The following is a 24,800-nucleotide window of genomic DNA, read 5'->3' as shown; positions in this document are numbered from 1 at the left end:
CATCTTACTCTGTGAATTAAAGCTATAGTGCGTAGTTTCTGTCTCCCGATGAGGAATTCTAAGTAATGACAACAAAACTGTCTGCACATCCACGTGATACAAGCCTTCTTCCACACACCACCCCCACCCCTCCTCCACGCAGTTGCCAATAGCCAAGGAGCACACAGAGGATTAAAAAAACATGGACTCTTCAGAAGAGGTAATTATCTTTGCTCGATTTTCTGCGCAGGAAAGTCACCGGACAACACAATTTTCTGGACATAGCCATACTGAGAAATACAGAGAGAATGTGGTGGAGCAGATACTCTTAATTAGCTTTGTATTAACTCATTTGGCGATGGCTTGAATGTAACAGACGTTTATTAATATAAAAACGTTACGCACTAAAGCTTTAAGGATTTATTTTGACCAAACCTGAGTTGGTGTGAGGCCCGCTCCCTCTCAGTAGCTGTGTACTCTCTGTTCCTGTCTTGTCTGTCTAGGAGTGAAGATGCATGTCATCAGCCACAATCAACCTCCGCTTCATATACCCGGTTCTTCCTTAACTCAGCGTCAGATTGTTGACAATACTTATGTTAGTTACGTTTCAGCCACTCTGTTCGTCTGTTTTGCTAGTGCCATAGTCAGAGATAATGTATGTGATCTGAGATGGATTATATCTGGATTTGTTCATTAGCTAGGCCTATGTGTGAAATCTGTAAAGCTGAACAGACTCACAGTAGTAAAACAGATTTTATTCTAATCAACTTTTCCTCCAACTGATACAAGCAATAGAACTTTCCATCACCAAAAATCTTATGAATTTTAAATCTGAGGTCTTCGTCAGTCCTTTTGCACAATGTTATAAATGTAATTCGGCATAAAGCTAAGTTAAGTAAGCAACTGTTATTCGCAGAGGTTCTGTGATTGTGTACCTCACACAATCACAGAACCTCTGCGAATAACAGCTTGGTGGTGTGTTCTTAGCACAGGTCCTCTCTTTTATAAAGCTCACTGCAGCCAATCATTACTACAGAGCTCATCTGGTCTAAGGTTGAAGTTAATGAAGTATGAACCAGTTAAAGAAAAGGCTGAAGGCTGTTTGTGCTGCCAAAGCTAGAGAGGCAAACAAGAGATCCACTTGTGTGAAAATAACTTTTTAAGAAACGACATAGGCCTACTGACAAAAATGGGATATAAGTGTAAGTAAAAACATGTAACGTTTGCCTATAAATAATTGTAACGTTAGGCCTCGTTAAATATGATAATAAAAAGGTCTTAAAAAGTCACCTTTTTTCACTTAAACCGGTGCCCCAGACGTCTCTGCACATAGCTAGTCAAAACGAGGACTGTTATCGACGTCAAACCTAGCAGAAATGTATCCTGCTCTTTGTAACCAGTTTTCATTGAGTCCACCTGCATTTCGACAGTAAAAGCAGCTGTAGGCTGCAGAGTAGGTGCGTACACAGAAAGATTTCAGCCTTATTTCAGTTATATTAGCTGGCCGTCACTTACCCTGAGTTGTTGGGAACAGAGCGGAGATTCGTCTGATCAGTTCGTTGTAGAACTGCATGTCTCGAGATCATCGGAGATCCAACAAAAAAGAAAAAAAATCAGAGTAATCAAGCATCATTCGCTCTGGATCTCGACACAAGCACCTATAATCAGGGTTTACAGAGACGAACTTGAACCTATCCAAGCATCAGTATAGAAAAATCTAAAATAAACAAAACGCACAGTCCAGCTAACATGCACCCGCACAGGTAAATAATGATAACATAGTATTTTGCCTACTGGCTCTGTTGGTTTTGATGTTAACCACAGATCCTTCCGCCTGAGCTCCTTAGTCACCGCAAGCTGTCTGTCTCAATTGTCCGACGTTTTCCCCTCCCTTCTGTGATGCTGTGGTAAAGAGCTGTCCGGGAATTGAAACTGCATGCTGTGCTGAAAAATAACCAGCGTCAAACTAAAAACAATAAACACTATGCTACCGGTTTCCGCTTTCAAAATAGAAGCCTAGAAAGTGTGTGTGTGTGTGTGTGTGTGTGTGTGTGTGTGTGTGTGTGTGTGTGTGTGTGTGTGTGTGTGTGTGTGTGTGTGTGTGTGTGTGTGTGTGTGGATCTGTCTTCTAACATCAAACCAATCAATGCATAGAATTTAGGTTAGGTATGTTTATTAAAATCCCTTAAATAAATTTGTTGTGCTGGGGAGAACAATAAAACAAGCATTATTAAAATGACTTTCATTACCAATAAACATGTTTACCCCCAAAAAAGTGAACATTCTCAGGGTGACTGGTTCTCAGTTACTTACAGCGCCCAGATACATTCACTTTTTTCTCAGTGCAATAGAAATAAACATTTCATATGTTAAGAATTGCTTCTGAATTATAAAACTTACAGTATGTGAATTTAATATGAATCAAATATTTACAGTGAATGACGTATAGCATCTTAAAAACAGGCATAGGGTGAACTGTCTTCTTTTAACAGGATGCATGGTGGAATTAGCAAGATAGCTAACTAGCCAGCCAGCTGCTAAATGAGTTGAACAACCATTGCCATTTTCCTTCCATCCACCAGATGTCCTCTAGCCTTACCAGCCCACCTGCATCAACCAATCACCTGCCTGGTTCCCATTCCCTCTGATTAGATCCAGCTCAAGCCCCCAGGAGGAGCGCCGAGTCTAAAAGCCACCATGGGCTTAGCGGATAATGGTGGTACTGCACCCCATGGCCCAGAAAGACTTTTCACATAGACTTTGCATGGCGAAAGAAACGTCTATATTTCAGCGGATAATTTGTTTCTGGGTATATCAACTTACCAGCCCGAACACTGAAAGGGTCCTTGTTTAAAACGTTACGTTTTTAACATTTTTAACATTCACTAGAAGCGAATCCAGAATTATTAAATTTGGCATGATGAACGCGCATAGTGGATGCGAGCAGAGCTGCGGGACTGCGCCCGCCCGCTCACATGACTGTTCTCCCTAGCTCATGTAGCTAGCTGTAATAATTATAGCTAATGGTTGTAATTCACAATGTGTTCTATGAATACGTCCATGGTATTATCTTATGAAGTCATGATACATCCCAGGGATGTATGTAGCTATGCTGTAAAGCCTGTTAGCTACGTGGATGTAACGTCATTAGCGTTTCCCAAACTGGCGGGCTATCGGCTAGCTAGCTAGTTGCTAACATCAGGGGTAGCTAGCATGGCTGTATTAAGATCTATACATAGCTAGCTATATGCCTACATAACGTTACTACAGACATAGTGATTACATCGCCTTGGTTCTCTCTTATGATACATCCGAGGGCTGTATGCTGTTAAGCTTGTAACGTGGATGAGAGCTGAAGCCATGGATGAGCTTTGTTCACGAAACTGCAGGCTAACAGCTAGCTAGCGCTAGTTAGTAGGTAGCTAGCTAGTAGCACAACATAATTATTAAATCTCCTTGGTTGTCTAGCTAAATACATCTATCGTTTATTTAGCTAAGTATGTAAACGATAGTGAACAACGAAAACAGTGTTTAACGTTAGTGAATATTTTAGACAATGAAAACGGCGAGTTCATGAGTTCGCCACTTGTAAGAGACACGACAGAGAAGCTCATGAACGCGCATGTTGCTACCGGTTGCTACGATAATGCAAACAAATTGTTGCTAGTGCGCATGCCCATCGTGAGCCAACCAGCGTTATGGGCCAACAATGCGGAAGAGCCGAGCTCCATGTTTGCTTTATGCGCTTTTGAGCACTCTCATGATCCAGCTCTACAAAAAAGTTACATACTGTAACTCCAGATATAGAGCTCAACAGTCCCGCCCCTCCTCCGAGAGACCTTGGGTTCCGGAAGTAAATTTCCCATTCATTTCTCCCATTGACGTCTGGAAAAATCCGTACATAAAGAGTTTTAGACCATGCCTAACCAGCTACGACGTGACTCATAAGCATACAACATATAATTTCGAAAAAACAAACAGAAAATCCAAAAAAGTCAAAGGTACTGTAAGACTGTAGTTTCATTATCGAGTGAAGGAACTACTCATCCCATAAACCACCGCGCACCACTGAAGAAAGGAAGCTACGTTAGTTTAGCTAACAGCTAATTTGGCTAACCGCTAGCTGAGACAGCATGTAATACATTTAAAAGACTCAAAATAAAACCTGAAAATAACCGTTAAAATATATAACAGCTGTTACGTCAGCTGTAGCCTGCTTTACCCAGTGTTTAGTTTGAGTTAACATTATTTTAGACTGAATCAAGCTGTCAGCTAGCGGTTAGCCGAATTAGCTGTTAGCTAAACTAATGTTAGCTTCACGGTGGAGGCTAACGCAGAAGCGTGGAACCGATCGTGTTTCGTGCAGTGTCGTCAATCCTCGTAAAAAAGGATTATCAATTTGGGCATGCACATGACGGATCGTGCAGGCAGCTCCCCCTCTTCACCAGCATGAGTTCCACCAATCAGAAGCATCACTCTGGGATTGTTCAGGATTGTGGGTAATGGCGTACTTATCCAAGACATCGCGAATAAAAGACATTTATCTCAAAACAAGGTTGGTGCCCCATGAACTTTTGGCCTCTATATGAGCATATACAATCGCTTAGTCATGTCGTAGCTGGTTTTAAGTCTACCATCGACAGTTACAATTTTATGGCTTATACTCCAATTTGTCAATGGAGAAATTGCATTGTATTTTTACTTCCGGAACCCGCTGTGGGACTGTTGAGTTCTATTATGAGTACAGGCGAAGCCCTCTAAGGCCGTCGCTACTGGGTTCATCCCATGCGCACTTGAGCAGCACTAAAAAAGAACTTATCCATGCCCACCAGCTGGGTGGGCCTCACCTCAGTCACCTGTGTATAAATAGCAATGAGACTGGACAATAGCTTCCCAAAATAACATCTTGTTCTTCAGCCATTCATGGAGCCAGTGAGGCCAGCGTTTGAAGGGCTACGCCTATGCTCAAATAATCTGGAGTTACAGTACGTAACTTCCGTTGTATTTAGCATAGGTGCCGCCCTCACTAGTGGAATAAGGGCAGAGCAGGGTACAGTCAATAGGCTCGTTCGAAATGAGCCAGGTCTACGCAAAATCAATCACCGGCCGTTGCATGCTGGTTAGATTTGTGTCCAACTTGATCCCGACTTGCTCTGACGTCATGCACACGTGGGCAACGATAACCTCACGAGATCAATGCGGCCGCAGGTTTAAGACGCAGGCAGCGCAGTTGCTTTTCACCGACTGGAAGACCCAGGTGGACCCAGGGCATGTCGGGAAATGCCTGTCTCTCAGCTGATTGGTTCAGAATCGACTCAAAATGATGATGTTTTATATAAACTTTTTATTGTTTTTGAATCTGAGGGATTTTAATCGCTATTTGTCTGATTTAAAGGCTTATTCTCCACAGAACACATGTTGTGTGCCTGATAGTGACATTTAGAAATCAGAGACTAAAGTGTCCAACTTTACCGCGGCTTTTTGTGACCGCCCCCTGCTGCTGCCGCCTGCTCTCGTCCACTTTACAGGCGAGGCGCAGTTCATCTCGCCTCACTGGGTCCGTCCAGTACCACAAGCAGAAAGAGACGCACACTTTATTAATAATAATAATAATAATAATAATACATTTTATTTAAAGCCCCTTTCATGAGTGTGGCCTAAGTACATGGGCATGGTTAAAGTATAGGGGGCGGCTCAGCATCACATGTAGACCACACATTATAAGTTTCATGTAAATCGGATGACGTTTGTCATATAAGGCGGATTTCCTGTATGACCAAAAGTAAATTTTGGCCTGTAGCTGTCCTCAGGCCTGGACCCTTGTCAAACCTGAGAAATGTCGGGCAGATATGACAATGTACACTAAAGTTACAACAACTTCTTTGTTCATCGATAAATGCTTAAAACACTGCCACACCGTTGGACGAAAAGTTTTGCTTTTAATAACTTTTCATCGTCAAGGTCAGGTTAAGATGACAGACCGAATTTGAAGTCGATCTGATGAAATCTCTAGGAGGAGTTTGTTAAAGTATAGCACCTTGACTTTTAGGCATACTCTACTGTTGCCACTAGGGGGCGCTATGACTTTGAGTAAATATCAGTCTTTATATGTCCTCAGAGTTAGAGTCTTACGAATCATGAAAAGTTTCGAGCCAATTGGACAATGTACACTCAAGTTACACCCACTTCCTGTTTCAATGGCGAAACACTCAAAATGGCCGCCCCGCCACGGCCATGCCCTATGACGAAAAGTTTTTTTTTTAATAACTTTTCATCTTTAACGTCTTTAGATGGCACAGACCAAATTTGAAGTTGATCGGATGAAATCTCTAGGAGGAATTATTTAAAGTACAAAGTGGAAATGGCCAAAATTTTGTCCTGTTGGGTTTAGGGTATGGCTCCAGCAACGTTTTTTGTACGTCTTGACATGCTACATATGTGTACCACTCAACCGCTCAACTTTTTAAGTTTTGCAGGGGGCACTAGCGAGCCATTTTTGTGCACCTATGCCCGAAACCCTTAAAATACGTACATTTTCACTAGACTTGATGCAACCGCCAATTTCGATGAGTTTTTGAGTATGTTAAGCCCCTCAAAAAGGCAATTCATTTGCCGGGAAAATAATTCCTTCAGTTTTAATATGGCCTTCGCTGCTGTCGGCGCTCGGGCCCTAATAATAATAATTCCTTCAGTTTCAATAGGGCCTTCGCTGCTGTCGGCGATCAGGCCCTAATTAGAGTAGACAAATGTAATGTTTGGCGATACGTCTGTGTCTATCATGGATGTGTTTACTACTGTTGCCAGGCAGCCTGCTTTCCTTTTCCGCTCTCTTATTCTCTACTACCCGCTTGCTTATTCACAGATTATTTTGTTTGTATGCCCCCTGGTGATTCGGAGAATACTGTAACGAATAATGCGCAAACGTAGCGGGCGCACCATCTACGGAGGCACCACGGTGTCGCTCGCAAATATAACCAAAGCTCTCTCTCTCCCCTTTCATGTCTTCAGCTGTCCTATAAATAAAGGCCTAAAATGCCCAAAAAATAATCTTAACAAAATAAATAATAATAATAATAATAATAATAATAATAATAATAATAATAACTAGAACTGCAAGCAGTTATGACGGGGCCCAAGCCACCCACGCCAGTCGCCCCCACCCCCCGGGGAGCACGCGAAAGCGGAACCTGAAGCCCGGCGGCGGGGAGGCAAACGTCGGTAAATATCGCCGTTGCAAACGTAGCGGTCAACAGTTCACCTCCACGCATATACAGACTACCTTTAAGAATGCTCTACAATAAACAAACTTCTTAACCCCCCTGACCACAGGAGACAGCAGAGAGAAATGAGAGAGTGACCGAGAGGGTGGAGGGGGGGAGGCAGGTGTGGTGGTTGAAGGAGCAGGGGAGGTGGTCAAGTTGTTGCAAATGTCGTCATAGGCGCCGATTTATGTTTTCCTCCGTGGGTGCTTTGTGGGAAATTAAGAATCAATAACACCGACATAACCAATCACACTATGACAGATGCTCCACTTAGCACCAAATGCAATGTTTAATTGCACGGTATCGGCGCCTATGAATGGTGTTGATTTTGGATTGAAAAAGTGAGAGAAGAGAATTGCATTTATCCACTGAAGGTTGTGGAAACTTTGTCAAGTGGGTTAAGAAGTTTGTTTATTGTAAAAAACCAGGGGAGCACACAACAGCAAAAACCAAAACCAAAACCTAACGGTAGGAGGCAAACATCAGTAAATATTGAGAAGTGTGAGCTGCAAGGTCTGTGGTACATTTCCATTGCAAATATGTCATTAACATTGAGTAAAAGGGCCAAAACTCATCTACGTTGATTATAGCGCCCCCTAATAGCCGATATTTGCCAAATTTGGTAGGGAGCCTCAAAGCGGCATGCCGAACGAGCATCACAAGATTCGTGTTGATTGCATTTACTGTGGCAGAGATATTGCAATTGCAAATTTCCCATTAAAATGCATTGAGTTATTGGCCAAAACAAATAAACGTTGCTTATAGCGCCCGCTTAAAGCCGATAATCAATCAAATTTGGTACAGAGCATCGTAGTGGGATGTTGAACAATGATCTCAAGTTCTTTGCTGATAACATTTAATTTGGTCAAGATATGATACGATACGTGTGTGATAGCTAGCTAGGAAATTTTGTTTGGTCGTCAAATGTGCATACTTTAATGTAGCAAAATTCCTTGAGTAACTTTTGGTCAGGTCCATCTGGAGATGCTACCTACTAGGTTTCATGCTGATCCGTCGCACGGCCTAGGACGAGTTCGAAAAAGTTGGTTTTGCGCATTGCGGAATATTGCGGAAAAAAAGTTTACGCGGAAATGGGCGTGGCCTATATCATGTGATTCAGCTTGATTCAAGGAACACGTGGATGTATGATTTTCTAATGTGCGATGTGTAATGTGGGAGTTAAAGGCAAAAAAACATTATAGCGCCACCTAGTGATCCACATGTGTAATTCTTGGTAGGTGTGGTCCATGACCCATTGTCTATCTACCCTGTAAATTTAAAGTTGTTCACGTTAGTGTAAGTAGTAAATTTAGACGTGGGTCCCATAGGCCATGCCCACTTTGACCCCTCAGTACCCCAACTCAAGGGTTGGCCTCAGGAGTCTCTGAAGTTTGGCGTTGATGGCATTTATTTTGGCCGAGATATGGCAAAGTTGGTGTTTTCATAGTTAGCTACACAAATTTGTTTGTGTGTAATATGCACAATTTTTATCCTATCAAAATTCTTTTCATTAACTTTTTGTCAGGCCAATCTGGAAATGCTACCTGCAAAATTTCGTGCCAATCGGTTGCACGGTCTAGGAGGAGTTCGAAAAAGTTTTTGATAAATCGCGATTTTTCACGCATAAAAGTTTAGGCGGAAATGGGCGTGGCCTATATCACGTGATTCAGTTGGATCCAGGGAACGCGTGGATGTATGGTTTTTGAATGTCCGTTGTACGGTGTGGGAGTTATAGGGCGAAACACGTTTTTTCTGCTATAGCGCCACCTAGTGGTGGAAGTGGGTGAATTGTTGCGCCTGAGGTCCTTGCGGAGTTTCGGACCAGTCCTGAAAATGAATGTCTGAGTTTTAGGCGGAGAAGAATAATGAAGAAGAAGAAGATTAATCAGTAGAAAAACAATAGGGTTCCACAGCCCTGCTGTGCGAACAGCATAGCTTTGCTATTGCCGGTTCTTGCAGACTCGGTCTTGGACCCCTAATAATGGAATGACATGTTGAAAAGTGGCCATTATAGTAACAATACATATACATGTTTTATAAAATACATAACTAGAACTACGACTAGTAATAACAGTGATAGTGCAGGCCTTAGCAGGGTGTCAAGCAGGATCACGGCAGCAGCTGCAACACAATCTGGTACCATCACAATCCAAAGAAATCTGCAAGGCAAGAAAGCATACGGACTCCGGGGAAGAAGCTAAGTTAGTAACATGCATTAATGGGACATCTGCACACAGATGGCGAGAGAGAGGAGGATAGAGGAGCTCAGTGTGTCATAAGAAGTCCCCTGGCAGCCTTAACCTATAGCAGCATAACTAAGAGCTGGTCCAAGGCAAACCTGAGCCAGCCCTGACTACAAACCTGAGCCAGCCCTAACTATAAGCTTAATCAAAGAGGATAGTTTTAAGCTTAAATGTGGAGAAGGTGTCTGCCTCCCGAACCCAAACTGGGAGCTGGTTGTATAGGAGAGGTGTTTGGTAGCTGAAGGCTCTGGCTCCCATTCTACTTTTGGAGACTCTAGGAACCACAAGTAATTCTGCATTCCAGGAGTGCAGTGTTCTGATTTGTGGGTCAGAAGCAGGATTTAAATTTGATTTTGAATTTTACAGGAAGCCAATTCCGAGAAGCCAATACGGGGGAAATATTGTCTCTTTTCCTGCAGCGAACTGCAGCATGAAGCTGGTTTGCCGGCAGAGCAGGAGGGCAAGACGCTGGTGCAACCAAGGTGCGCCCACCCTGCTGGTGGGCGTAAATGAGTTATTTTTAGTGCTGTCCACGTGCACGTGGGATAAACCCACTAGCGACGACCTTAGAGGATAGATCTTTTACAATATAGAACAGCCCAGTTCCTTTGTTTCTTGTCAGTTCAACATTGTTGAAATGTTGTTTCCTGCTACCAGTTTCCTGCCTGCTATGCCTGCTACCTGCCTGTAAGCCCATCCATACTCGTTGCATTTGGGTCCAATCGCTATTGCCACACAAACCAAAAGCGACAGTACAAACTTACAAACCAAAAATGGACCCAGCAGATGAAGCGTGTTGAAGCGTGGTGGAGGAAGTTGATTAGGTGATTCACACTTGGGCAGAGCCATATGGCTTATAATAGTAAATCTTTATTTTAAGGCTATATCTAAAATGATATATCTAAATATTTTCATATTTTCTCTAAAATAACATTACTAACAGGATGTTTCTCAGTGACTCTCTGAGGTGGTGTACTGTCATTTTGAATTATATAGATGGCCTATAAAATAATTAAAGAATATTTCGAGTATTTTGTAATTTTATGGCTTATAGTTCTTGTAGAAGTGCTGAGGACATGTTAAAATTGAGCAAATGTACAGAAGAAAATTTAAGCCATTTGTTTGAAATATTTGACAAATTGTAAAACAAAATATGAGGAAATTCATGGGGACAGAAATGTTGCTGCATAACAGGAATTACCCTTGATTTATTTAGCAGTGAGCACCATAATCATTGCACTGCTTATATTGATAGCCAACACATATGTTATATTGTGCATTCCAAGGCTCTTTCATTTTAGCACTTTTATTGTGAAGGAAAAAATTCTTACTTCCGGTCATATCCAAGTTAATTCTGTGTAACCGATGCAGTTCTTTGTTTCCACTTAGAATGACGTAACTACACCAACTGCTGGACACTAGAAATATTAATTACCTAGTACACTGACTCACTGTATTATTTAACATGAGGATGTCACATCTCTGCATGTAGTGGAGTTAATAGAAATATGCTCAGTCTGAGCGTTAGTTCTGTGTCTGTCACTAGGTTCACACCGTTGTGTCAGCCAAATCCTCCAGTATGAAATAACATATGTATACATTAACTTTCATGCAATATTACCAAACCTAAAATAAAAAAAAAGAATCTGTGTACTATGAAGTATGCCATCAGCTGTACTATGAAGAAAGTTCAACATACCCATAATATCTTGTTCTAGAAAGTTTGGACCTCTCCGGTCACTTCTCCGTCAGCTCCGCAATATTAATGCTACAATGTCTATTATACAAATATTAGTTGTGCTTTATGATTGATAACAGACAACAATGAGTCAGCCTACAGGGAGGAGATTCAGCATTTTACAAAGTGGTGTTCTCACAATAACCTGGACTTAAACACAACAAAAAGTAAGTAAGGAAGTAATTGTGGATTTCAGAAGATCCAAGTGCACCAAGCACTCTGCCCTCTACATTCACGGGGAGAAGGTAGAGAGAGTGTAGAGCTTTAAGTTCCTTGGTGTGCACCTTTCGGCTGACCGTACCTGGACCACATACATCTCCCATCAGGTGGGGAAGGCCCAACAGAGGCCCAACACTGTGGAGTCCTTTTGCTTACTGAGCTCCATCATCTCCCAGGACTTGAAGTGGAAGCTGAACATTAGCTCCCTTATCGTCATAAAAGCACAGTAGAGAGGATGTACTTCCTGCGGCAGCTGAAGAAGTTCAACCTGCCAAAGACAATCTGCTCTGCTAAGAAGGCGATTGGCTGCAATCTACGGTCCCTTCAGGACCTATACTACTTCAGGACCTATAGTACTCCAGGACGCTGAGGAAAAGGAAAAGGAAAGGAAAGCTGCGGTCCATCAGGACCAAAACCTCACACAATAAAAACAGTTTCTTCCCCTCTGCAGTCAGCCTTATCAACAAGGCCTTATGACTCTTTTGACTTTTTTCGACATACTATACTGACGTTTTTCGACATACTATAATACTATGACTTTTTATGATTTTTTCGATAATGTATGCTATGACTTTTTTAGACTTTTTTTTTTTTACCATACTATACTCTGACTTTTTCATGATTTTATTACCGCATATATAACTTTTTTATGACTTGAAGAGGGATGCACTGCTGTGGTGGGTACAGATCTGTCAATGGCAGACATTGACCAGCTACAAAATGAAAACACTGAATTGAAGAGAAAACTGGCTTTACTGGAGAAGAAACTGGAATCTCAAGAAAAACACCTAAAAGATTATACTGTATGTCTGGTAGAGGGTGACACAGGAATCAATTGTCGCTCCCATCCCATCCTGAGCCCACGAAAATACTCCCGTCATATCCCGATCACGTGACTGCCCCCCCAAAAAAATCCTGTCCTGCAAAATCACAAGATAAAGACTCCCGAATCCTGTCTCACTCCCGTTTCGTTCCCTATGTTGTCTAAACTTATCAGACTCTGTTGCCGCCCTGTAGCATCTTTGGTTAATCACGGTCAAATCACTGAGGTTGCCTCGGAAATTTAGGCTACACTATACATGCATTACCTGCAGGCCTAGGCAATTTCATTACGTAATTCCTAATGGATGTGTTGTTTGAGTCTTAAAGAAGAGACTTAGTTTTTAATCCACAATGAGCTTGTGCTCAAACTTTAATGTACGAACCAACATCATCACCAAAACCTAGCCTGTAGCTACTCTTCTTCGTCTCTCTCCCTACCAACATACACCATGATCATATAACTAGATGGTTCCCTCTGCTGGTCACATTAGGTAGTACAGTTGATTCATTGCATTATCAACACAACAGAGATCTTCTCAAACAAAATGCCTCGCAATCTTTGGGCACAGCGTCATTTTTTTATTTAGTCTCCGGCTCCGTCCCGCTCCCGCCCGCTCCCATTGATTTCTATGCTCTATTCCGTCCCTATCACGTTACCAACAGTGAAATTGACTCCCGTACTGTGGGACCCGAAAAATTGTCATCCTCTAATGTCTGGCAGCATGTCCGATTTCATTTGAAATGATGACAAGCACACTTATTTTTACACCGGTTTACCATCTGCCTCTGTGTTTTTCACCCTCCTCACTTACCTGACAACAAAATGGAATGCATCATCAACCATACTTACTCTTCCTGAGCAGTTTCTTGTGGTCCTGATGAAGCTTCGTCTAGGCTTAAAGGAGAATTCCGGTCAATTTCAACACGTAGCTCTGTTGTTTGTAAATTTGGAGTGCTGGCAGTAGCAAAAAAAATGAAAACAATCGGGGCTGCCTACACCGTGTTATCCCCCTGCTAGCGTTAGCACCCAACAGGCTTAAAGGAGAACTCCGGGCAATTTTTACGTTAATCTTGATCGCTATACTTTTTTGAGTACTGTCTATAGCAAAAACCACGAGCCGAATTGGTGCTAGCAACATGGAGCTTCTGTAGCTAATGCCCAGAGCTCCCGTTAGCTAAAACTGCAGTTATGGGGGCATAAGCTAAAGAGTGCCTTTGTGCCTCTTAACAGACTCAAAATGCTATTAAAATGTCTGTGCAACATGAACAGGGCCCTTACATGACAACAAGATGCGTTTAGCAACTTAGCCATTGTTGAAATTCACATACCCTGTTAGCTGCTAGCTGCCGTCTGGGATGAGTGAGTGTGTTCAGCTAGGTTTCGGTAATAATCATCACGCTGCAGTCCCGTGTGTATTTGTAACATAAATATCCATTTAGTGTGCAATCCATCTGGCGTTGGTGAGTAGGAGTCTTGTCCGTGTCGATCGTTGTGGTTTCCTTAGCCGGACTAGCATGCCCCGCTCTGAGGCTCTATACCAAATTTGGCGAAGATTGGCCATTAGGGGGCGCTATAATCAACGTAGACGAGTTTTGGCCCTTTTACTCAATTTTAATGGGATATTTGCAATGGAAATGTACCACAGACCTTGCAGCTCATACTTCTCAATATTTACTGATGTTTGCCTCTTACCGTTAGATTTTGGTTTTTACTTTTGCGTGCTCCTTTGGTTTTTTACAATAAACAAACTTCTTAACCCACCTGACAAATTTTCTACAACCTTCACAGTGGACAAATTCAACTCTTTTCTCTCACTTTTTCAATCCAAAATCAACACCATTCATAGGCGCCGATACCGTGCAATTAAACATTGCAGTTGGTGATAAGTGGAACATCTGTCATAGTGTGATTGGTTATGTCGGTGGCATTGATGCTTAATTTTCCACAAAGCACCCACGGAGGAAAACATAAATCGGCGCCTATGACGCCATTTGCAACAACTTGACCACCTCCCCTGCTCCTTCAACAACCACACCTGCCTCCACCCTCTCGGTCACTCTCTCATTTTTCTCTGCTGTACCCTGCGGTCAGGGGGGTTAAGAAGTTTGTTTATTGTAGAGAATTCTTAAAGGTAGTCCGTATATGCATGGAGGTGAACTGTTGACCACTACGTTTCCAACGGCGACATACCACAGACGTCGCGGGTCGCGGCTCTCGATATTTAGCGACGTTTGCCTCCCCGCCGCCCGGCTTCGGGTTCCGCTTTCGCGCGCTCCCCTGGGCGACTGCCGTGGGTGGCTTGGGCCCCGTCATAACTGCTTGCCAAACCTTTAATGGTGCGGGGTTGCCGTTTTCAGGACTGGTCTGAAACTCCGCAAGGACCTCAGGCGCAAAAATTGACCCACTTCCACCATTAGGTGGCGCTATAACAGAAAAAACGCGTTTGGCCCTATAACTCCGGACATTCGGACATTTAAAAACCATATATCCACGTGTTCCCTGGATCAAAATGAATCACGGGATATAGGCCACGCCCATTTCCGCCTAGACTTTTATGCGTGAAAAATCGCGATTTATCAAAAACCTACTTTTTCAATCTCCTCCTAGACCGTGCGACCGATCTGCACGAAACTTGGACCGTAGCATCTCCAGACCGACCTGGCAAAAAGTTAATAAAAGAATTTTTATAGGATAAAAATTGCCCACATTACGCACAAATAAATTTGTGTAGCTAACTATTAAAACACCAACTTTGCCATATCTCGGCCAAAATAAATGCTATCAACGCCAAACTTTAGATTCTTCTTTGGCATGACTGTCTGGAGGTCAACCACACGTTTTACGAAAATTGGTCACTAGGGGGCGCTACAAGTACAAAAAGTTTATATCTCATGAACGGCTCATCGATTTTTACAAAATTTGATGGGTACCATCTAGGGACACTCCTGAGGCCATCTGTAGAGTGGGGTACTGATGGGTAAAAGTGGGCGTGGGCTATGGGACCCAAGTCTAGATTCACCACTGACACTAATGTGAACAATTTTAAATTTACAGGGTAGCTAGACAATGGGTCATGGACCACACCTACCAAAAATTACATGTGGACCACTAGGTGGCGCTATAATGTTTTTTTGCCTTTAACTCCCACATTACACATCGCACATTAGAAATCCTTACATCCTCGTCTTCCTTGAATCAAGCTGAATCACATGATATAGGCCACGCCCATTTCTGCTCAAAAGTTTTTTCGCAATATCGCGCAATGCGCAAAACCAACTTTTTCGAACTCGTCCTAGGCCGTGCGACGGATTAGCACGAAACCTGGTAAATAGCATCTCCAGATGGGCCTGACCAAAAGTTACTCAAAGAATTTTGCTACGTTAAAGTATACGCATTTTACGACCAAACAAATTTTCCTAGCTAGCTACCACACACATATCATATCATATCTCGGCCAAATTAAATGTTATCAGCAAAGTTGATAACATTGTTCAACATCCCACTACGATGCTCTGTACCAAATTTGGTGAAGATCGGCCTTTAGGGGGCGCTATAAGCAACGTTTATTTGTTTTGGCCAATAACTGAACGCATTTAAATGGGAAATTTGCAATAGAAATATCTCTGCCAAAGTAAATGCAATCAACACGAAACTTCTGATGCTCGTTCAGCATGCTGCTCTGAGGCTCTTTTGGCCCTTTTACTCAATCAATGTTAATGGCATATTTGCAATGGGAATGTACCACAGACCTTGCAGCTCACACTTCTCAATATTTACTGATGTTTACCTCCTACCGTTACGTTTTGGTTTTTGCTTTCGCGTGCTTCCCTGGTTTTCTACAATAAACAAACTTTTTAACCTACCTGACACAGTTTCTACAACCTTCACAGTGGACAAATTCAACTCTTTTCTCTTACTTTTTCAATCCAAAATCAACACCATTCATAGGCGCCGATACCGTGCAATTAAACATTGCAGTTGGTGCTAAGTGGAGCGTCTGTCATAGTGTGATTGGTTATGTTGGTGTCATTGATTCTTAATTTCCCACGAAGCACCCACAGAGGAAAACATAAATCAGCACCTATGACACCATTTACAACAATGTGACCACCTCCCCTGCTCCTTCAACCACCACACTTGCCTCTCCCACTCCACCCTCTCAGTCACTCTCTCATTTCTTTCTGCTTTTCCTTGCGGTCAGGGGGATTAAGAAGTTTGTATTTTGTAGAGAATTGTTAAAGGTAGTCTGTATATGCATGGAGGTGAACAGTTGACCGCTACGTTTGCAACAGTGACGTACCGCAGATATTGGTACGATGATATGGTCTCGATATTTACCGACGTTTGCCTTCGGGTTCCGCTTTCGCACGCTCCCCAGTGCGTGGGGGGCGACTGGCGTGGGTGGCTTGGGCCCCGTCATAATTGCTTGCAGTTCTAGTTAGGGCCCGAGCGCCGACAGCGGCGAAGGCCCTATTGGAACTGAAGGAATTATTATTATTACACCAAATGAATTGGCTTTTTGAGGGGCTTAACATATTCAAAAACTCACCAAATTTGGCGGTCGCATCAAGTCTGGTGAAAATGTACGTATTTTAAGGGTTTCGGGAATAGGCGCGCAAAAATGGCTCGCTAGCGCCCCCTACAAAGTTAAAAAAATTGAGCCCCTTGAATGCGTTTAACGTAGACTCACGAAACTTGGTACAAATATGTAACATGTCAAGCTGTACAAAAAAGGATTCAGGATTCATAAGAGTCCAACCCTGAGGACAAATAAAGGCCGATATTTACTTAAAGTCATAGCGCTCCCTAGTGGCGACAGGAAGTAGGCCTAAAAGTCAAGGTGCTATACTTTAATGAACTCCTCCTAGAGATTTCATCCAATGGACTTCAAATTTGGTCTGTATCTTCTCAACACCTTAAAGATGAAAAGTTATTAAAAGAAAAACTTTTCGTCAGATGGTGTGGGGGCGTGGCGTGGCGGCCATTTTGAGCATTTAGCGATGAATGATCTCATTTCTCTCTGCTGTCTCCTGCGGTCAGGGGGATTAAGAAGTTTGTTTGTTTTAGAGAATTCTTAAAGGTAGTCTGTATATGCGTGGAGGTGAACTGTTGACCGCTACACTGTAAATTCCAATAGCTGTCATAACTTGCATTAATGAGTTAGCTGTAGCCGGGTATCAATAATATGTGCTTCTTAATTGTTTTTACAAAGTAACGGTTAATTGCATGGTGAAAAAAGCTATTTACGTATTGTTTTGAGTGAATATAACTTTGTTTGAAGTTATCTTAACTTGCTTAGAGCGACTATTTGGAACTCATCCTAAGAGCAATCAGGGCTGGGTGTGAGCATGCGCAGTAGAAGCCACCAACGTTCAGTCTCCTGCTCAGGACCATGAGTGGTGCCGATCGGACTGTGCTGACACATTTGCTGGAGATTTCATCGCTTGTGGAACAATAAGGTAAGTTTTCAAGCAAGTTAGGTTAATATTTGTGTGTGAATTAGTGTTTCTGTCTGCTGCCTCAACATAAGCTATCATATGTTAGCTAGCTAAACATTAACAAGCTAACAGGCAGAGCACATGTTCGGGCATGTTTTGGGCGGCTTTCCACCGCCATCCCGGGATTCACCTGAAAATCCATTTTAACTTAAAGTGAAAACGCTCACATTTTAAATGTAGCTACAGTCATTTTTAGTTTTCCCCGAGTTGACACAGTGGATGTATTTATGGTCGAATGTTGGGTATTAACAACACAGAAATTCCGAGTTACAAATGAAATTTGCTGCATCAAGTGTGTAGAGGAAACACAAAACAAGGCAATTTGTAAGCTACACACAGTTTGCAGCCACATTGGTCGGACAATTAGGAGAACATAAGTTACTTTACTGCTAGTTTCTGTTTTAATCGTTTGCAAAGTCACAAACGTTGAGAATACATGATGACGGTTGGCAGAAGTTATATTTTGTATTAAGAAAAAGGACATTTACGTTTGCAATTGCATATTAAGAAGGACCCTGTCAAGCATTTAAAATAAAAACAAGACAAACATTAAAATGTATATCGATGTGTTTCTTCCATCCCACCCCTGTGTTCGGGACGGATGGAACAAGCACCTTTCATTCAAAGTCAAGTTAAACCGAAGTCATTCCATATTTTTACAAGATAGCACCTGGTATTGATAGAACACACACGTGAGTTGTTGATGACAACAACAAATTATTTTTGTCTGTAACGTTTTCTTTTAAAATGAGGTCTATCTGAAAAGTGTCCCGGCTCTCCCCTGTTATTTCTTCATGTAAATGCAGTTGCTAATATTGCTGTAATTTTACTTAAGTCAGGATTGTTTATACTATATATACTTAATTTTTCGAATTGTTTTTATTACTCAATCTGAATCTTCAAATATTCATATAAGAGGATATATCTATAAGGATTTACATTGGAAAACAAGCATTCTCCTGTAATGCTTGTAAAGTATGCACATATGTGTCTTTAATCTACAAATCACATCACTTTAAGTGGAACTCTCTTTTAACTAAGACATTATTTGTCCTTTACAGAAGTGCTTGTGGCAACTGCCTTGAGGGCTCTTCACAGCTGCTTTGTCAGTGGGCTTCAGTACACTGGAGGTGAGATAAAGTAGACAATATTTTGGGGATATATATATATATATATATATATCCCCAAATATAACTTACACCTAAAATGTCCACTTAAAATAATTTCTTGCAGATGCAGTGGACCTGTAAGCAGTGTAATTTTTCTACAGACAAAAGAGGACAGTTGTTAAAACACTATCGCCTAAAACATGGAGGCTTTACTCGGCAACAGCCAATACCATGTCTTCATAACGATTGCTTGTGCACTTTCAAATCTTTTAATGCACTCAAAGTGCATTTATCGGTTTGGCACTGTCAATCAGACATTGGACAAACAACTAAACCCAGAGTTGTATTTCACTGCCAATTATGTGAATACACAGAGCCCTGCACTGAAGAAGAGTTTTTAACACACTTGCGCAGCCATTTAAAACTTAAGCAAAAAGTTCTGTGTCCATACGACGGCTGTGATTTTCACAGCAATGTATATTCAACATTTAATGCACACAAAAGTAGGGTACACAGAGGGAGTGCTACAACACATTTTAAAACCGGAATTGTATCAAACATTGAACATCAAGATCAGTTGACTGAAGTGGAGAATGATATTTCCTCACAGGATGACACTGAGTGTGAATTTGAAGAGTCTGTAGGTGACATACAGGACTTGGAAAGTCAGCTGGAACGTAACCTTGCTGCTGTTTTTGAAAATGCAAACAATCCTGCATATATCAGAAAGTGCTACACAAGAAGTTATTCAGCAGATCAATCAGATCCACTTACTTTCACAGCCATTACTTCAAAGTAAAGTCCAGGAGATTATCAGTCAGCATTGTGGTGATACATTGGACATTGGACATGGATAATTCCATTGTGAGTGACGTTGTAAATGCAGTTTCACAAACTAATGTCCTGCTGAAATTCACCTCTACAGGAGGATCCTTATCAACAGCTAGCAGGAGAGCATCTTATATACAGCAAGAATTTCCTCTCGTTATGCCAGTTGAGTTTCGTCTTGACAGAGATAGTTCTGTTGTATATGTCCCCACACTGAAAATGTTGCAGGCTTTGTTAAGAAATAAGGATATTTTGGATAAGGAGCTGCATGTAGAATGTGGTGCTTCACCAGAAGGATACCACTCATTCAGAGATGGCTCTCATTTTAAAGAAAATGTTCTTTTGAATGCGGAAGAATTTAGGATTGCTCTTGGGCTATATATAGATGATTTTGAGGTTGCTAATCCACTGGGAACATCCAAGAAAAAACACAAACTATGTGCAGTATATTGGGTACTTGCTAATCTTGACTCCAAATATCAGTCAGCTCTTCACTCTATACAACTTGCACTTTTATGTAAGGTCAAGACTGTGAAGGAACATGGCTATGCAGAAGTTCTTCGTCCTCTCATTCAGGATCTTGTTACTCTTGAGGAACACGGTGTGTATGTTGAACAGCTAGCAGAAAGTGTTAAAGGCACTGTATTGTATGTAGCAGCAGACAACTTGGGGGCTCACGCTTTGGCAGGATTCCAGGAGAGTTTTGCAGCACATCTCTTTTGTCGGTTTTGTATGTGTAAGAAAGATGACATACAGGATAAGGAGGTCAGATCAGGTCTACATCAGCCAAGGACAAGAGAGGACCATGACAGACATGTGCAAGAGGTTATACATGACCATACTATGGCCAGACATCTTGGTGTAAAAAGAGGGTGTCCACTGAATGAAAACTTAAAACACTTTCATGTGGTGGATGGTTTTCCACCTGACATTCTGCATGACTTTTTAGAGGGTATAGTACCAGCAGAAATGTCACTGTGTCTTCAGGATTTTATGACCAAGAAGTATGTTTCTTTGGACTCTTTGAATAAGGCTATTAAGCAGTTTCCTTACACATTATCAGATAAAGCTGACAAACCACAGATCATTCCAAAGACCTTCATCGCTAAGGGAACCATTGTGGGCAACGGCCACGAAAACTGGGCTCTCCTGAGGCTGCTTCCATTGATGGTAGGCCATAATATCCCAGAAGGAGACCAAGCATGGGAGATACTGATGTTTCTAAAAGATATACTAGAAATAGTAATGTCATCGCACTTTACTGAAGAGTTAATCCACTTTCTGGTTTGCAAAATCTCAGAACATAGAGAGTTACTGCAGCAAACTTTTCCGACATACAAACTCCGTCCAAAACATCATTTTATTGAACATTACCCTCAACTGATTAAAACCTTTGGCCCACTAGTCGATGTGTGGACGATGCGTTTTGAAGGGAAGCACAAATTTTTCAAAAAGGTTGTGCATGACACTCATAATTTCAAGAATGTAGCACAAACCTTGGCTGTAAGACACCAGAAGATGATGGCCTTCCATTTGGATTCTGCGTCATTCTTTAAGCCTTCTGTGGAAATTGATAAAGTGAGGTCAGTTATGATCACATCTTTCCCAGAAAATGTTCAGCGCTCACTACATCAGCGAAACGCCAAGCAAAGTACAGTGCTGGTTGCATCTTCTGCTTGTGTTCATGGTGTAACGTACACTGCAGATATGATCATTTCAGTTGGCTGTTGCTCGGGTCTCCCAGAGTTCCAGCAAATAACACATATTGTTGTTATCAACACAGAAATCCTGCTAGTCTGCAGGCTTTTGACCTCATGGTATGTTGAACATTTACGTGCTTATGAGTTGTGCTTCAGTGGGGGAGGGTCTCTCACAGTCACCCAGCTGTCTGAACTGAATGATGTTTTCCCCTTATCTTCCTATAGAGTGAAAGGCAATGTGTATGTCACACTAAAGCGTTACATATTATGCTGAATGACATTATGTGGAATGGGTACTAAAGTGATCTTCACTCTGTCTAGGACCATGGGAAGCTATAAACTAAGAATCATCATAAATGAAGGGGACATACGGAAAGTGTCACTGGATGGAAAACCAGAAACGGTTGAAGAGCTGAAGATAAAAGTCAAAGAAAAATGCAAGCTGCAGGATGACTTCAATCTTATGTATGAAGACCCTGACTTTGGTTATTCCCTCTGCAACCTAGATGACATAGGAGACTTGCCAGCTACAAAAGCAACTGTGAAGGTCATTTCATTGGTGACACTGACACTGGTGCCTGCTTCCACCACCAGCATTTCTGATGCCTCAAATGTCTCAGATGATACAGAGATTCTGTCGACATACAGCTCACCGTCATCAACAAGACAAGAGCAATGGCCAGAGTTTTTTGAGATTCCAAACTTCTCAGTTGATGTAGAATTTAGACTGAGACAGGCTAATCTTCAGTTTTTACGAGACCAAACTTACCTGAATGTACCAAGAGACATGAAGCATGGTATTTTGGAGAAGCTTGCTGAAGCGATCTACAAATTTGATGCCTATCCAAATGAAGAACGTTGCCATTCTGTGGCATTGGCGCTCATAAGCAAACATCCCTGCCTGAGGGAACCAGGCTCGCCAGATGGGTGTTCTGGCTGGAAGAATAGCTTGACATACAAAATGGGGAACTATCGCACTAAACTGAGAAAAGCTGGATGTGCAGAAGTTGCTATAAATCGGGGGAAAAAAGGCGCCCCAGAAATGGCATCAAAAGGCCTCAAAAGACCAAAAAGGTTTGAGGTCAATTACTTACCAGACCTCCCTGAGGGGCAGAATGAAGATAGACTAGAGGTTGAAAGAAAGCTCCTGGTTGAAGAAATGAAAAAACGGAACCCCAGTGGAACTGTCATTGCATCTAAGATGGACCAGACCTTCCCACTGCGGAGACGGGAGATTGTGGAGGCTGAACCTCCAGTGAAAACCCTGAAGGAGCGCTGGGCAGCTCTTTTTACAGAGAGACAAGTACGTACGGATATTGATATGCTTTTTTTGTATTCTCCTATGATAAAGTGTGCATTTAGGTTTTAGGACTGGTAACCAAAGGTTTTCCAAAATTTCCACACTGGCTCATGCCAGTCTACTCGCTCACATTTTTTTTCTGTGTCTTGTAGGTGTTTTCTGAGTTCAACAGGATAGCCACGACAAACCTGGAGAATGACTTTTTTGGTGCTGTTGACCGCTACACACCACGCTTTGTCCCAATCTTCAAGTCCAAGAAAGGAAGTGTTGGAGAGAAACTGGCTGAGATTGTGCAGCAAATTGATTCAAGGGTCAGTCGACTACAGACTTGTTAAGTTTTAGCTGTGGATTAGATCTTCAAATAACTACTCCAGTCGGCAACTGTTCTCTGCACTGTTAAGCATACATGGTGACACCTTTTTCATATGCGCTTTTAGAAATGGGTTTGTAGTGTAACTTTTGAATGTTGCATAATCTTGAACTTTATTTGTTCTATCCACTTCTAGAAACCAGATGTGACAGCAGTGCATGCCCTTGTTCTCCAAGGCATCCCTGTTCTGCTTGGTGATGACCCCAGTAACTTCTACAACACCTCCTTTGTAAGTTCTCATATCTTAAAAGAGCACATACTGTATATCGAGTATATGTGAGTTCAGAACAAAGATGGGCTGCATGCTAACTGTGACAGTTCAGTGTATGCCAGCAGGGTGATAAAAAAAGAGATAAAACAACAAAAACCCTAAACAAACGATGAAGCAGCCATTCAACTAACTCCATTTGTAGTCCATGTCACAGGGTTGCACTGCTGAGTGCAACAATGCTAAGCCCACTTGCCATGCTGCACAAGAGGTAGAACATTTTTCTCCCTCACATGCACTAGCTGTAACAGCAATAACATCTGAATACATTTTATATTAGGACAGACATCAGAGCTTAATTTCATTCATGTTATTTAGTGGATGTCTGTAAGCTGGGTGTAAAGTGAAAACTTAATAAAAATAGGCTGGAGGGAAGTGTTGGCAGGACAGATGACTTGATGACAATTGATAATGCCAATCAACATTTACCTGTTGTAATGTTTGTGTTTGGTTGTATACAGGATTCTGACAGTGATGAGGCCTGGGCCCAGGTATCTGTTGGGTTGCTGACTATCATCAGTGAAGATGAGCCTCTCTCTCCAAATCATCTCCATCTTGACCCAGTGTCTACTGCCATCATTCTTGAAGGAGGTATTGTAATGGACAATCTCCAGAACCTACCTCAAGCACTTTGCCTCTTGTTTGGGTTGTCCTATGCACTACACTTGGACTACCCTAAAGCCATGAAGAACACATTCAACTTCATTCAACGAGTGATGCTTGGCCTGGGAGAGAACAAACTCCCCTCCAAACTTCAAACTCTTAAAAATCTCCTGTTGAGTTAGAATGGTAAAAATCAAGAGTGACATTTGGCATACAATATTATTTGTTTATAAAAGTGGGTCCAGTTGCTTTTTATTGTTAGCTAAATTAAGGCACTCCTTTCATATTGTTTTATATCAGCCACTGGGTTCATCAGCAAGTTACATTAAGAGGCTGCAGGTGGGTCATTCATACATGTGATCGGTTGCCATAGTCATTATTGTACACTAACTGGATGTCACTTGTACTTGTCAGCAGGTTGATTCTGTCAGCAGTTTGGTCTTTAAACTTTATTGTTAATACAAAAGTAAAGCAGTTTTTCAGGATTATGTTAAATAAAAGGTCAGGGTTGGAATTTTCTTTCCACAAATGACAAATGTATGTCTTTTTATAAAAGGCTGCCTGTTATGGTTGGGGTCGGCTGGCTGTGAGTCTTTGTTTTATTTTCTGTTTCCCAGTACCATTTTATTCCCACTGTCAGTTTCTATTTGTTTTGCCTCATTCTGTGTCTCCTGTGTTGTTTCCCTCCTCCCGCCTGCTCCTGCCAGCTGATTACACGCACCTGTTCGTCATTCCACCATCACCCTTCCCGCTGCACACACCTACCAGCCATCTACTATCAAGCCAGTATATGAACCCCGGATCCACTCATCATCTTCGCTTGATCGTTGCTTCAGCCATTCTGGTGACACGCTACACAA

The 24,800-nt window shown here is 42.0% G+C and overlaps 2 protein-coding genes across 3 annotated transcripts in view; one reads left to right on the top strand and one right to left on the bottom strand.

Annotated features, from left to right (window-relative positions):
* minar1 (membrane integral NOTCH2 associated receptor 1) overlaps positions 1 to 1,951 on the bottom strand; it is a 62,063-nt gene extending 60,112 nt beyond the window's left edge. The window contains exon 1 of the mRNA XM_031287326.2: positions 1,495 to 1,951. The gene's annotated coding sequence lies outside the window, so the exon portion shown is untranslated. The remainder of the gene's footprint in view (positions 1 to 1,494) is intronic.
* A 15,564-nt stretch (positions 1,952 to 17,515) lies between these two features.
* Positions 17,516 to 24,293, top strand: LOC116041408. Of its 2 annotated transcripts, XM_035999860.1 has the most exons (7): positions 17,516 to 17,723; positions 18,824 to 18,892; positions 20,763 to 20,869; positions 21,721 to 22,702; positions 22,852 to 23,010; positions 23,206 to 23,298; positions 23,799 to 24,293. In XM_035999860.1, exons 4-7 carry the CDS (start codon positions 21,725 to 21,727, stop codon positions 24,120 to 24,122), a joined length of 1,554 nt encoding a protein of 517 aa, XP_035855753.1. In that variant the 5' UTR covers positions 17,516 to 17,723; positions 18,824 to 18,892; positions 20,763 to 20,869; positions 21,721 to 21,724; the 3' UTR covers positions 24,123 to 24,293. The 2 variants fall into 2 exon arrangements, with proteins under 2 accessions (XP_035855753.1, XP_031143171.2); XM_031287311.2 differs by lacking the exons at positions 17,516 to 17,723; positions 18,824 to 18,892; positions 20,763 to 20,869 and having other exon boundaries at positions 21,409 to 22,702.
* The last annotated feature ends 507 nt before the right edge of the window (positions 24,294 to 24,800 follow it).

The sequence above is a fragment of the Sander lucioperca genome, chromosome 3 (genome assembly GCF_008315115.2).
Source record: "Sander lucioperca isolate FBNREF2018 chromosome 3, SLUC_FBN_1.2, whole genome shotgun sequence".
NCBI classification, from domain to species: domain Eukaryota; kingdom Metazoa; phylum Chordata; class Actinopteri; order Perciformes; family Percidae; genus Sander; species Sander lucioperca.
The sequence above is the reverse complement of the archived record's forward strand: the minus strand, read 5'-3'. Positions and strand labels throughout refer to the sequence as shown.

Coding starts and splice junctions, on each gene's coding strand:
- LOC116041408 (XM_031287311.2), top strand. CDS start 21,674: ATGACATTATGTGGAATGGGTACTAAAGTGATCTTCACTCTGTCTAGG. Junction 22,703..22,851: donor CTCTTTTTACAGAGAGACAA/GTACGTACGGAT, acceptor TGTGTCTTGTAG/GTGTTTTCTGAGTTCAACAG. Junction 23,299..23,798: donor ACTTCTACAACACCTCCTTT/GTAAGTTCTCAT, acceptor GGTTGTATACAG/GATTCTGACAGTGATGAGGC.